Here is a 14,975-nt window from a genome sequence, read left to right as displayed (position 1 = left end):
ATTGTTTCTCCCTTCTTGCTGGGAAGGAGGCTCCCAAGGCCTTTCGGGTGATAGGTTAACTTCTCATTGACTCAAAATGTGCTTTCCCTTTGTCTTTGAATTTGATTGTTTTATCAGATTTGTGGTCTCTGTATTAAAGAGCTGGCTCAGAGTGCGAGTTGGTGAGGGCTGTCTGGCAGGGAGAGGCACTCCTGGTGATGGCAGGCATCATGGTCTGTGTTGCCTGGCCTTGGAGGGCTGCTCTGATGGGTTCAGATTGTGGGTCACTCAGCCTTTTTCTCCTCAAAGCACCGTGAAGCTCCTGCTTAAAACTGCTACTACTACTACTATTACTAAGTCGCTTCAGTCGTGTCCGACTCTGTGCGACCCCATAGACGGCAGCTCACCAGGCTCCTCCGTCCCTGGGATTCTCCAGGCAAGAACACTGGAGTTGCCATTTCCTTCTCCAATGCATGAAAGTGAAAAGTGAAAGTGAAGTCACTCAGTTGTGTCTGACTCAGCAACCCCATGGACTGCAGCCTACCAGGCTCCTACATCCATGGGATTTTCCAGGCAAGAGTACTAGAGTGGGGTGCCATTGCCTTCTCCACTTAAAACTACTAAGTTTTCATTTATGAAAAATGCACCCTGTGGAGAGTTTACAGTCATTTTTCTTCAACTCACTTGGGGCCATTGCCTCTGTCAGCTTTCATGGGAGTCCCCCTTACTGGTTCCTTGGGCATCGTTTACCTTCAGAGGGGTTATTTCCCCTATTCTGTAGGGTCCTGGACCTGTAGGGTCCAGACTTCTTGAAGACAAAGCTACTCTTAGAGACATATCTCTCCCCTACTGTGAAAGTGAAAGTCGTTCAGTCATGTCCGACTCTTTGCGACCCCATGGACTATACAGTCCATGGAGTTCTCCAGGCCACAATACTGGAGTGGGTAGCCATTCCCTTCTCCAGGGGATCTTCCCAATCCAGGGATCAAACCTAGGTCTCCCACATTGCGGGTGAATTCTTTACCAGCTGAGCCACTAGGGAAGCCCAAGAATGCTGGAGTGGGTAGCCTATCCCTTCTCCAGGTGATCTTCCTGACGCAGAAATCGAACCAGGGTCTCCTGCATTGCTGGTGGGTTCTTACCAGCTGAGCTACTAGTGATCATCAGTACTATGAAATTAGAAGGTGAGGACTGCAGCCTTTGATCAGCTTCTTTTACCTGACATCTAGCATATGATAGAAGCCCTGTGGTCTCCAGCATCTCAAAGAAATCAAAATCATTTCCCTCAGAGTGAGAAGCAGACATCCTTAGGAAGAACACTTTTTATAGGTCTATTCCCTAATGAAGGAGAAAAGAAAAAAAAAAGAAAAAGCTTTCCAATTAAGGGCACCTGCTCCCTTGTAGTAACTGAGGCCAAAATATTTATGCATTGCCATCTGCTTGAAACTGGCATAGATTTTTCATAGAAGAATATCAGATATATTTCCTCCAGCTTCAACTCTGTAGTATCATGAAGTTTGAATGCTCCTCCCTTGTCAAAGTTTGCTAAGGGCCTAAGCTTCAACTCCAGTATCACGAAGTTTGAATGCTCCTCCCTTGTCAAAGTTTGCTAAGGGCCTAAGCTTCAACTCCAGTATCACGAAGTTTGAATGCTCCTCCCTTGTCAAAGTTTGCTGAGGGCCTTTGTGTGCAAAATTGGACTGGATCCTGTGGGGTAGGGTGGGGAGGATGTAAAGATAGCCTTGTTTGTGTATTTGTGCTCAATGGCAACCTACTCCAGTACTCTTGCCTGGAAAATTCCATGGATGGAGGAGCCTGGTAGGCTGCAGTCCATGGGGTCGCTAAGGGTCGGGCACGTCTGAGCGACTTCACTTTCACGCATTGGAGAAGGAAATGGCAACCCACTCCAGTGTTCTTGCCTGGAGAATCCCAGGGACGGGGGAGCCTGGTGGTCTATGGGGTCGCACAGAGTCAGACACGACTGAAGCGACTTAGCAGCAGCAGCCTTTCCTCTTGTAGCATTCTTTGAACTTACCTTCACATCAGTAATAAAGACCCAGAATCTTAGTGTGTCTAATGACACACAATTATTATATAGAAATCAGAAAGTGAGGGGAAAATTCATTCCCTGCAAACCTCCTCAGTTTTAAAGTTTGAAGGAAGGTACACAAGCTGGTGAAAGATGATATTTGTTGCGTATAAAGTGCCTCCCCTGTTGGCTCAAATGGTAAAGAAGCAGCCTGCAATGCAGGAGAAATTGGGTTTGATCCCTGAGTTGAGATGATTCCTGGGAGAAGGGAATGGCAACCCACTCCAGTATTCTTGCCTGGAGAATCCCATGGACAGAAGAGCCCGGCAGGCTACAGTCCATGGGATCGCAAAAGAGTTGGACAGGGCTGAGTTACTAACGCTTTCATTCACTTTCACATTCAAAGTACCTTTGCATGGCAGATGCAGCTCTATAACTCAGTGGCAATGAGGAGAGATTATAGACATACCCCAGGAAAGCTGGGTGAGATGTCCTGTATCTGAAATCAATTGTGCCAATTCAGGCAGAGCACCCTTTCCTCTGGTTGGGTAGTTACTGAAAATCTTTTGATATAAAAAGAATAAGAGACAGTGTGCATTAGTAAGGACTCTTTCTATTCCAAATGGCAAAACCCCAGTTCATAGTACTCTGAAACAAAGGTGGAGATTTGTTGGCGCTCGCATCTGAGGAGCCTGGGGTAGTCCCGGCATGGCAGACTCAGGGACCCTGAGCTGTGTCGGGAGCTGTCTCCTTCCTTGTGGCTCAGCTCTGCTCTCCTCTGGGTGACTTCAGTCTGCAGCTTTCTCTTTCCATATGGTGGAAAGTCTTCCAGCCTCTCAACTTAGGAACCTCAGTGACAAGATTATCTTTTCACCAGTGGTTCTAGCCAGTTTCTGGGCAGAATCTCATGGAACCACCTTGGGTCCTTAGTCCGTACATATGCCAGTTGCCTGCTGACTGAGCCTGGGTCATGCACCCACCCTGGCAACCCAGGGTTGGCTGGGTCCAGCTGCCGCAAACCTCTTTATCTGAGAGGTAGGTTTGAGTCCCCAAAGAGAAATCCACTTTGCTGATTCCAGAGACAGAGAGAATGAGTGCCAGGGAGGCAGAAACAACAGATGGATATCGTGAGTAACTACCCTTGCTACTCTAGGTAGGAATTTTTTCGACCTGAGCAGATTTCCAAGCTGCTCATTTGGTTTTATGGAAAGAGATAAACAAAACACAAAGGCAGTGAGTAGGCAGGGCGTGGGGGGTGCTCAGAGCTGTTTATTAAGGGAAAGTATGATTAACTCCTCTTCTAAGTCACAACCCCTTCAATTCATCTCCACTGCTCGTCCACTGGGCCTTTCTTTGCTGTCGCCTAACAGGTAATTATTGCTTTTTCTACGGAATGATTAGTAGAAGGAAACAATAGAATCAGAACACAGTAAAAAATGGATCTGACAGTTGTTGTTAATATTTTTTTAAATCCCTGTACTTGTCCTTGGAAGCATCTCCAACAGCTCTAGAGAGCTGCCCCTGGAATTTACCGCCCCAGTGGATCTTGCATAATTTCCCTCAGAGGAATTCCTTACAGACATCTAAAAACCACCATTATCGTTAATCTTCATGACTTCTGGGTAGCTCTGGGGGGAGGTGAGTGGTGGATATCTGTCTTCCTTGGAAGAAACCAGGTCCCAGAAAGCAACTCCTCTTACAAAGTTGTTTCTGTGCTAAAGCAGCTGTGTGGAATTGAGGTGCATTTGAGGAACTCAGTTTAAGGAACCTTATGATGCTTTGTTTTAAATCCATGTAGTCCCTGCCATATTTGTGACCTGTACTCTTCCATCCGACTCTAGAGCCCTGGCCACCTACTCTGTGATTAGCAAATTGTTTTCTAATAAATATTCTGAAAATATTACATATCTTTTTAAAACAATGAGTGAAGGAGTCGATGGATTATAGTTTTGTTAGGCTTCATGCTTGTGTAATAAAAAATTTGCTTAAAATACATCAAAATTTATGTCTGCTTCCCTGACTGCCCAGCAAAGAATGAATCCGTATATTTTAACAATGCCACAGTGAAGTCTCAGCTGACTCTCTTACATACCAGAATCTTTTTGCTTCATTTAATAAGTACAGCAATGTGTGTGTGTATCATTTTGTAGAGAGGAAAAGAATGTCGTATACACTGTCTTGAGAGTACATTTCTCCTTAGTGCTGTATTGATTTGTTCCCTTGGTCATCTGTTCAGAAATACTTTCATTACCTTTGGGAAACTGCGAAGATGATTACTGCAAATATTGCCCTTTTTTTCATTAAAAATAGCTCCTGTGGTTTTTCTTATAAAAGCAAGATATGCTTGTTGAATAAGAAAATAAACAAAAAGACTGAAAGTTAACTTTCTGGACCTCTCTATGCTTATATCTACCTATATGTATATTTTTAATTTACAAAAATGCATCACACTGTATATGTTATTTGCAACCTGGTTTTCCACCGTCAAGGTTATTTCATTTTGTTTGGCTACAGGTGGGCATGGAAGTGGCTCCACATCTCAAAGAAAGCCTAAATAAGAACTTTTTTGATTTTCTCCTCACATTCAAACAGGTAAGAGAATATTATCAGAAGAGCCAATTGATGTGATAGTTACATGATCACAGATTCGTAAAACCCAGTTGGTTTTCCAAGTCGAGATTGCCTTAAAGCTCTTTAGATGTGTAAACCCTACAAAATTACACTCGTGTCTGTTACAGACAATTAAAATGTGTTGATTGTACTGAAGAAGCAAAGAGGATTAATATGCATGTGTTAATAAGAAACGTCTCCGGTTGATCAGACTTTCTTCTTCGTGTCTGCTGGGTCCATTTTATCAGGTTGCCTCTCTTCACAGCACACATTCCCAGAACAGCTCAGCCTGGTGACATGGGAAACTGTGTGAGTTTTTTTCTAGTTTAAAAAAACCTGAGAAACCAAGCAGTTTCTCTCGGGGCCATTCAGGTGCTTGCAGATACGCTCACATGTTCTTTGTTCTGTGACTTCCCTTCCTTTTCTGAGTGTTTATTTGGTCTCCTATAGATTCACGGGGATACGGTCCAGAACCAGCTGGTGCTCCAGGGCGTGGAGCTTCCGTCCTACCTCCCCTTGTACTCGCCTGCCATGGACTGGGTCTTCCAGTGTGTTTCCTACCACGCCCCCGAGGTAACTGCCCTGGGCTTCAGTGTGAAGTTCACTCCCCTCTTCTGCGTCGTAAGGACCCTGACACCTGAGTGCCCGGTAACGCCATCATCAGGGCCCTTTCATGGCGATTCACTGTGGGGTCTGGTTCCGTGCTCAGCCCTTGTCCTGCACCGTGTGTATCCTAAGTGGTGGTTTGGGCTGCTGTTCACGCCTGAGCCCTGGGCTCAGGGAGCCTGAGTCTGAATCGCAGCTCTGTCGCTTGCAGCTGTTGTTACTAAAGCAGAGCTCAAGTCACTTGTCCCTAACTGCGCAGCTTTTTTTCTTTATCAGTGAAATGGGAGCAGTAGTAATTCCTGTCTTCTGGTCTTTTGCGTGGATCAAACATGACGGTTCACGTATGGTGCTTGGGTGAGGAGGGCCCCACACACGGTGCTTGAATGTTTGTTGTGTCATTGGGATTGCAAATGTGGTTTTTATATCTGCACGAGAGGACCAGGAAAGAGATAAGACAAAGTGTCACTGGAGGGCAGAGTTTGGATTGTTTTAACTTATTTTTCTTGCCAAATCTGTTTTTTAACTTTTCAGCAAGTATAATGCCTTGCTTATATTTTAATTTTTGCAAATCCTAAAGTATGAGGAGAAAAATAGGGCCATCTTGTATTCACGTAAAAAATAGGTGAATTTTTTATCAAGTAAATTGATTTTAAATAAAATCAGTTTAATAGAAGATTCTTTGAAAACGTGTGGCCATTCTCTCTGATTATAAGGGTAGTCTCAGCCACCACATGCTTGCCCAGGCTCCCAGGAAGAAAAACCAATGACTTGACTGATTCAGCTTAATGACTGAAACCCATGAGCAAAACTGATGCATTTGAAAATAAGAACACTTATTCTTTTTCTCCTTAAAGAACAGCAAAATTGGATTAAAAACAAAAAGTACATGTCATAAGGCGTTCTTCCTTTATTTTAAGTGGCAGTAATCTCAGAGGATGGCAGAAGCTGGGAATAGAGCTTTCCTGGGAGTAAAACTCTAGGAAATCATTATTGCACCAGAAGAAGTGATTAAAAAAATTAGGTCACCTGAATAATAACAAACTCTGATTCTTGGGGCATTTAAACAAGGAACTTAGAGTGTCTCATAAAAAAAAAATCATTTTCAAAATGTGGAAGAATTAATGTCAGTGTGGAGGGTGGTGTTGAAAAGGTGTGTGACAAAGTGATACCTAAAAAGCTCTTTGACGGTGGCTGGGATGTGTCCCCCAGGGAGTTGGAGATATGTGTGTCTTTAAGGGGCCACACCTCTAGAATGTAGGCATTTGTCTGCAGCTGTTAGTAACACCCAGGACAGGCAAGTGAGAGGGGAAGGGAGAATCATCTAGATGAGAGAGGGGAGAAATGCCTCGAGCTGCAAATACCTGACATACGAAATTTCATACTGAAATCCCCAGTTCCCTCCCTCCCCAAATCAGGGAATGATTATTCAAAAATGGTTCTTGTTGTTGTTTAAAGATAAGATTCCCCCCGCCCCCACCATTTATACAGTTAAAATTAAGTAAAAAAATCTTTATGCCCCCAGTTTTAGGAACACTTTGCAGAGAAAAGCAACTGTTTCATAAAACATGCTTTGTGCAATGAAAACAAATCCCTGTAAGCTTGCCATTTTCAGCAGCTTGTTGTCTGGGTCTGGTACGGAATCCTGTAATGCAGCTGTGTGATGCAGGTTGTCACAGTTGAAGGAAAGAAGAGGAAGGTGGTAGAGGCTGGGGCAGGTAGTGAGGTAGAACTGAGTTCAGATTGTGACTGTGTTGCCTTGGGCTGCTTGACCTCTTTGTGCCTCAGTTTCATCAGCAGTAAAATGGGGCTAATGAATGGACCCTTCCTCAAAGGGCTCTCATGAGATGACTGTAATAGTGCACGTCAGCACGTGACCAAGAGCTGGTGTGAAAGGCAGCAGGCAGATGGGGGTGGTCATCATCGTTATCTTTGGTCTTAACAGGAGATGGGGCCTGGACTGATTTGAAGGCCAGGAGATGAGTCAGGGCAGTAAGGAGGGGTTGAGGGACGAGACCTGTATAGACCGACAGGCAAGAGGCATAGTTAGGAGACGAGCATGACTGGAGAAGAGTGAGGAACTAGGCCGCCTGGGAGTGGCCCAGGCTGCAGAGGCTGTTGATCATTGTGTCATGGAGACCAGGCAGCTCTTAAAGATTTTTGATCAGGGAGATGATTTGAAAAAAGTGGTGCTTGAAGATCAGACTGGCAGAAGCATACCAGATGGATTAGAAGAGTACCAGTTGGCAGCCATGGAAAAAACAAGAGGCAGAATGGATAGGAGAGGATTTTCATAACCAGAAAACATTGTTTAATAAGTACATATTCATTGGAAAGACTTTGGAAAAGATAGGTTAAAAGGAGAAAAAGAGCCGCCTAAAATTCTGTCACGAGTAACTGGCCATTGTTAACAGTCTGGTGCATTTTCTTTTTAATGCTTCTCTCTCCACTTTCACTCTTGCTCTGTTATTACAATTGTGTTTTGCACATGAGAAATTTTTCCCGTATGCCTTTATGATGCTTTCCCCTCACTTAACATTATAACAAATGCACTTTGTTAGAGTTTTGTGACCTTTTGGGTAGAGAGTAGAAGGCAGTGTTGGTTGGCTGTGAAGAAACGGAGCATGGAGTTGGGTCAGAGATGCTGCTGAGCTTGGAGCCCGTAACACAACTGCCTCTTTCTGAGGCTCCCTCTGCGCTGCGCCCCACAGGCAGCCCTGGGTTTGCAGCACTGTGCTGTGTTGCTCTGTGCAGACAGTTCCTTTTTTCCACCTCTGCATTAAGCAAGTCTGTTGGTGCCATTTTTCCGACAGCATTTGCTCACTTCATGTCTCTGTGTCATTGTGGTAATTCTCACAACATTTCAGACTTTTTCGTTTTATTTGTTATGGTGATCAATGATCAGTGATCTTTAATGTTACTGTTGCAAAAAAAAATTACGACTCACTGAAGGTTCAGATGATGGTTATCATTTTTTAGCAATAAAGTGTTTTTTAATTATGGGGTGTGTGTGTGTGTGTATATATATATATATATATATATATATACACACTTATTTTTAGACATAATGCCATTGCACATTTAATAGTGTACAGAATAGTATAAAGCATAGTTTTCATATATACTGAGAAACCAAAAACCTTGTGTGACTTGCTTTATTGGGATATTTACTTCCTTGCAGTGGTCTGGAACAGAACCTGCAATACCTCTGAGGTCTGCCCGTGTTAGGTACTTCATTTGTGTCCGTGGCTCAGTTGTTCAGTCGTGTCTGACTCTTTGCGCCCCCATGGACTGTAGCCCTCCAAGTGCCTCTGTCAATGGGATTTTTCAGGCAAGAATACTAGAGTGGGTTGCCATTTCCTCCTCTAGGTGATCGTCCTAACCCAGGGATTGAACCTGAGTCCCCTGCATCTCTTGCACTGCAGATGGATTCTTTACTGTTGAGCCATTGGGGAAGCCCAGTTACTTTACTTGGCTGTGTTACTTCACTTTCAAAGCTTCCCCAAGCTAGGTGTTGCTGTTATTGCCATTTACAGATGAGGCACCTGAGGCTTAGAAACTTGTTACAGTCACACAGTTAGAAGGAAGCCGTGTAGCCATTTTCAGAGTGACTCTGAAACCAGCAGATTTGTTTGCTTGACTACTTTGCTTTAGACTTTCATTCTAGGTCTCTCCTGTTAACTGCTATACTGCCAAAGTGAGACTTAAACAAATTGACCCATGGACTGCTGTTCCAGTGGTCTTACTATTAATATAAGTACAGTTCAGTTCAGTCGCTCAGTCGTGTCTGATTCTTTGTGACCCCATGGACTGCAGCACGCCAGGCTTCCCTGTCCTTCACCAACTCCTGGAGCTTGCTCAAACTCATGTCCATCGAGTCAGTAATACCATTTAACCATCTCATCCTCTGTCGTCCCCTTCTCATCCTGCCTTTGATCTTTCCCAGGATCAGGGTCTTTTCCAATGAGTCAGTTTTTCGTGTCAGGTGGCCAGAGTATTGCAGTTTCAACATCAGCATCAGTCCTTCCAATGAATATTCAGGACTGATTTCTGTAGGATTGAGTGGTTTGATCTCCTTGCAGTCCAAGGGACTCTCAAGAATCTTCTTCAGCACCACAGTTCAAACATCAGTTCTTCAGGTCTCAGTTTTCTTTGTAGTCCAACTCTCTCATCCATACATGACTACTGGAAAAACCATATCTTTGACTAAATGGACCTGTGTCGGCAAAGTAATGTCTCTGCTTTTTAATATGCTGTCCAGGTTGGTCATAGCTTTCCTTCCAAGGAGTAAGCGTCCTTTAATTTCATGGCTGCAGTCACCATCTGCAGTGATTTTGGAGCCCAAGAAAATAAAGTCTGTCACTGTTTCCTTTGTTTCCCCATCTATTTGCCATGAAGTGATGGGACCAAATGACAGGATCTTAGTTTTCTGAATGTTGAGCTTTAAGCTAACTTTTTCACTCTCCTCTTTCACTGTCATCAAGAGGCTCTTTAGTCCCTCTTCACTTTCTGCCATAAAGGTGGTGTCATCTGCGTATCTGAAGTTATTGATATTTCTCTCAGCAATCTTGATTCAAGCTTGTGCTTTATCCAGCCAGCATTTTGCATGATGTACTTTACATATAAGTTAAACAAACAGGGTGACAATATACAGCCTTGACATACTCCTTTCCTGATTTGGAACCAGTCTGTTATTCCCTGTCTGGTTCTAATTGTTTTTTCTTGACCTGCATATAGATTTCTCAGGAGGCAGGTAAGGTGGTCTGGTATTCCCATCTCTTTCAGAATATTCCACAATTTGTTGTGATCTATACAATTGCACTCATCTCACACGCTAGTAAAGTAATGTTCAAAATTCTCCAAGCCAGGCTTCAGCAATACGTGAACCGTGAACTTCCTGATGTTCAAGCTGGTTTTAGAAAAGGCAGAGGAACCAGAGATCAAATTGCCAACATCCATAGGATCATTGAAAAAGCAAGAGAGTTCAGAAAAACATCTATTTCTGCTTTATGGACTATGCCAAAGCCTTTGACTGTGTGGATCACAATAAACTGTGGAAAATTCTGAGAGAGATGGGAATACCAGACCACCTAACCTGCCTCTTGAGAAACCTATATGCTGGTCCGGAAGCAACAGTTAGAACTGGACATGGAACAACAGACTGGTTCCAAATAGGAAAAGGAGTCCATCAAGGCTGTATATTGTCACCCTGTTTATTTAACTTCTATGCAGAGTACATCATGAGAAATGCTGGGCTGGAAGAAGCACAAGCTGGAATCAAGATTGCCGGGAGAAATATCAATAACCTCAGCTATGCGGATGACACCACCCTTATGGCAGAAAGTGAAGAGGAACTAAAAAGCCTCTTGATGAGAGTGAAAGAGGAGAGTGAAAAAGTTGGCTTAAAGCTCAGTATTCAGAAAATGAAGATCATGGCATCTGGTCCCATCACTTCATGGCAAATAGATAGGGAAACAGTGGAAGCAGTGTCAGACTTTATTTTTCAGGGCTCCAAAATCACTGCAGATGGTGACTGCAGCTATGAAATTAAAAGACGCTTACTCCTTGGAAGAAAAGTTATGACCAACCTAGACAGCATATTGAAAAGCAGAGACCTTACTTTGCCAACAAAAGTCCGTCTAGTCAAGGCTATGGTTTTTCCAGTAGTCATGTATGGATGCGAGAGTTGGACTGTGAAGAAAGCTGAGTGCCGAAGAATTGATGCTTTTGAACTGTGGTGTTGGAGAAGACTCTTGAGAGTCCCTTGGACTGCAAGGAGATCCAACCAGTCCATTCTGAAGGAGATCAGTCCTGGGTGTTCTTTGGAAGGAATGATGCTAAAGCTGAAACTCCAGTACTTTGGCCACCTCATGCGAAGAGTTGACTCATTGGAAAAGACTCTGATGCTGGGAGGGATTGGGGGCAGGAGGAAAAGGGGACGACAGAGGATGAGATGGCTGGATGGCATCACTGACTCGATGGACATGAGTTTGAGTAGACTCCAGGAGTTGGTGATGGACAGGGAGGCCTGGTGTGCTGCGATTCATGGGGTCGCAAAGAGTGGGACACGACTGAGTGACTGAACTGAACTGAACTGAACACAGTCAAAGGCTTTGGTATAGTCAGTAAAGCAGAAATAGATGTTTTTCTGAAACTCTCTTGCTTTTTCTGTTGTCCAACGGATGTTGGCAATTTGATCTCTGGTTCCTCTGCCTTTTCTAAATTCAGCTTGAACATCTGGAAGTTCACGGCTCACGTGCTGTTGAAGCCTGGCTTGGAGAATTTTGAGTGTTACTTTGCTAGCGTGTGAGAAGAGTGCAGTTGTGTGGTAGTTTGAAGATTTTTGGCATTGCCCTTCTTTGGGATTAGAATGAAAACTGACCTCTTCCAGTCCTGTGGCCACTGCTGAGTTTTCCACATTTACTGGCATATTGAGTGCAGCACTTTCACAGCATCATATTCTAGGATTTGAAATAGCTCAACTGGAATTCCATCACCTCCACTAGCTTTGTTTGTAGTGATGCTTCCTAAGGCCCACTTGACTTCACACTCCAGATGTCTGGCTCTAGGTGAATGATCACACCATCATGGTTATCTGGGTCATGAAGATCTTTTTTGTACAGTTCTTTTGTATATTCTTGCCACCTCTTCTTAATATCTTCTGCTTCTGTTAGATCCATACCATTTCTGTCCTTTAAGTGCTCATCTTTGCATTTAATGTTCCCTTGGTATCTCTAAATTTCTTGTAGAGATCTCTAGTCTTTCCCATTCTATTGTTTCCCTTTATTTCTTTACAATGATCACTGAGGAAGTCTCTCTTATCTCTCTTTGCTATTCTTTGGAATTCTGCATTCAGATGGGTCTATCTTTCCTTTTCTCCATTGCTTTTCACTTCTCTTTTCTCGGCTATTTGTAAGGCCTGCTCAGTCAACCATTTTGCCTTTTTCCATTTCTTTTTCTTGAGGATGGTCTTGATCACTGCCTCCTGTACAATGTCATGAACCTCCATCCATAGTTCTTCAGGCATTCTGTCTATCAGATCTAATCCTTTGAATCTATTTGTCACTTCCACTGTATAAAGCATCTGCCTGCAACGCATGAGACCTGGGTTCTATCCCTGGGTCAGGAAGATCCCCTGGAGAAGGAAATGGCAACCCACTCTAGTACTCTTGCCTGGAAAACCCCATGGACAGAGAAACTTGGTAGACTACAGTCCATGGGATCGCAAAGAGTTGGACATGACTGAGCAACTTCACTTTCACTGTATAATCATAAGGGATTTGATTTAGGTCATACCTGAATGGTCTAGTGGTTTTCTCCACTTTCTTCAATTTAAGTCTGAGTTTGGCAATAAGGAGTTCATGATCTGAGCCGCAGTCAGGTCCCGGTCTTGTTTTTGCTGACTGTATGGAGCTTCTCCATCTTTGGCTGCAAAGAATATAATCAATCTTATTTCAGTATTGACAGTCTGGTGATGTCCATGTGTAGAGTCTTCTCTTGTGTTGTTGGAAGAGGGTGTTTGCTATGACCAGTGCGTACTCTTCGCAAAACTCTATTAGCCTTATCCCTGCTTCATTTTATACTCCAAAGCCTAATTTGCCAGTTACTCCAGGTATCTCTTGACTTCCTACTTTTGCATTCCAGTCCCCTATGATGAAAAGAACATCTTTTTTGGGGTGTTAGTTCTAGAAGGTCTTGTAGGTCTTCATAGAACCCTTTCAACTTCAGCTTCTTCAGCATTACTGGTTGGGGCATAGACTTGGATTACTGTGATATTGAATGGTTTGCCTTGAAAATGAACAGAGATCATTCTGTCATTTTTGAAATTGCACCCAAGTACTCCATTTCAGACTGTTTTGTTGGCTATTAATATAAACTGCCCTTTAAACATTCTAAAATACAATTCAACTAGCAATTCACATCTAAGACCAGTGTTGGTGATTGATAAATCCCTCTAAAGCATACTTGTGTGTTATTTTCATTCTTTTGAATTAGGGAAGAAACCCCAGAGAAAGGTAAATAATAGAAAAAAGAATAAAAAATTCTCCTTTTAATGCCTGTGGTATAAAAGTTCTTTTTATTCACATTGACATATTTTATTCCTTTGAGAATTAATCACATTAACTCTGGTTTAGAGGAAAGAGGTTTTATCTTTTAAGATTAGTTTATGATTTTGTCTACAGTTTACATGTTTGTTTCATCTAAAAAAACAATGAAAATATGATATATGTATTATTTAGTTTACTTTTTAATGGGGCAATAATTATAAAGACTGATTGTAAGCATATTTACTTATTAAAAGTAGAATTACACATCTCTAGAGCAGTCTGGGCTTCATATGAGTTAATCTTAGCTTAGAAAATATATTATTTTTTCAAGATAATTTAATTATTTATTATTATTTGCTTTTTGCTGAGTTGTGCCGTGTGGGATCCTAGTTCCCAGATCAGGGATCAAACCCATAGCCCCTGCAGTTGGAAGCGCAGAGTTCTAACCACAAGTTCCGTCCCTGTTAGAAAACAGAAATGTGTTATTGACCCAACTTCTTTTTTCTTTTCCTGTACTTTGGGAGTGGGTGAATAACCCTAATCTGGAGACAACCTTAGATATAATGGTGGCTATGCAAAGCAAAATATGTTAATAAAATATCACAAAGATGTATCCTTTCCGCCACAAAAAAAGGTACATGAAGAGTCTGGTGAAACAGTCTGGTTACTTATATTAATATTATACCAATGTCACTTTGTCAACTTTGACCGTACACCATAGTTACGTACGATGTCACCACTGGGGGAAGCTTAGTGATGGGTAACCAGCACCTGTACTATTTTTGCAGTTTCTCATGAGTCTGTAGTTGATGACAAATAAAACTTGTCAAAAACTTCATCAATTTGGAGCAGTTTGAAAAATAATGTTATAAACATGGTATGGAATCCTCAGGCACTAGAGAGATGGATTTATGAGTACTAACATGGGAGGAGGGAGCCCCGTGCCAGATTCTAGAGCAAAAAAGGCAAGTTGTCTCTCCATATTGATAGTCCATATAGCGAGTGTCCATTTTTGTAAAACAAAAGTCTTCTACAACAAAAGCTGTATATTCATAGAGCATAGACAAAGGCCTTGAAAGATTAGACACCAAATGTTGACACTGATGATCCCTAGGAAGAGGGAGTTGGGAATGAGGGCATGCATATTTTACTTGATACATGATGGTATTGTTTGAACTTCTGTCCAAAGGCACTTCTTATTTTTATAATTTTTATAAAAAGCAAATATATAACCAAATAAGTGTAGGGGCCTAGTGAAACTTTAAGTTCTGATGTGTCTGTAAATATATATTCTGAGCTGCAAGTTTTTTAGTGTTTTATCTCAGCCAACAATAGGCTTGTTTCGATCTCAGACTGGTTTGAACTGTTGTTTCTCTTGTTCTTGCCAAAAGTAGTCAATTCTGTCACTTCTCTGGAAAAAAAAATTAATAACCGCTAATAGATCTTCCTGGGGTCTATAGGCATTTGGCTCTGTGGACACTTAGGGTAATGACAGTGGAGCCTTTTTTGTTTTTTGATTTATATTCTTGGATGCATTTTTAATGTATTCATCTCCTGTGAAAAGAGAGCTTTTAAGGCATTTGTCTTAATGGCCAGAGCATTTTGTCCCTATGTTAGCATTTGTCCTATTTTGTCTTTTCAGAAGTGCTGGACCAAGGTTTTCTCATTCGTGTGTGTGTGTGTGTGTGTGTGTGTGTGTGTGTGTG

General features: G+C 42.4%; 1 protein-coding gene across 5 annotated transcripts in view; it reads left to right on the top strand.

The window, feature by feature from the left end:
• The window catches only part of VPS35L (VPS35 endosomal protein sorting factor like), a 138,311-nt gene that overhangs the window by 50,559 nt on the left and 72,777 nt on the right, over positions 1-14,975 (top strand). For all 5 annotated transcript variants that reach the window (XM_027528171.1, XM_027528175.1, XM_027528172.1 and 2 more), the window contains exons 13-14: positions 4,523-4,600; positions 5,069-5,191. In XM_027528171.1, coding sequence (XP_027383972.1) covers positions 4,523-4,600; positions 5,069-5,191 — 201 coding nt within the window. The remainder of the gene's footprint in view (positions 1-4,522; positions 4,601-5,068; positions 5,192-14,975) is intronic.

This window comes from Bos indicus x Bos taurus, chromosome 25 (assembly GCF_003369695.1).
Source record: "Bos indicus x Bos taurus breed Angus x Brahman F1 hybrid chromosome 25, Bos_hybrid_MaternalHap_v2.0, whole genome shotgun sequence".
NCBI classification, from domain to species: Eukaryota; Metazoa; Chordata; class Mammalia; order Artiodactyla; family Bovidae; genus Bos; species Bos indicus x Bos taurus.
This window is presented reverse-complemented; position numbering and strand designations above follow the sequence as displayed.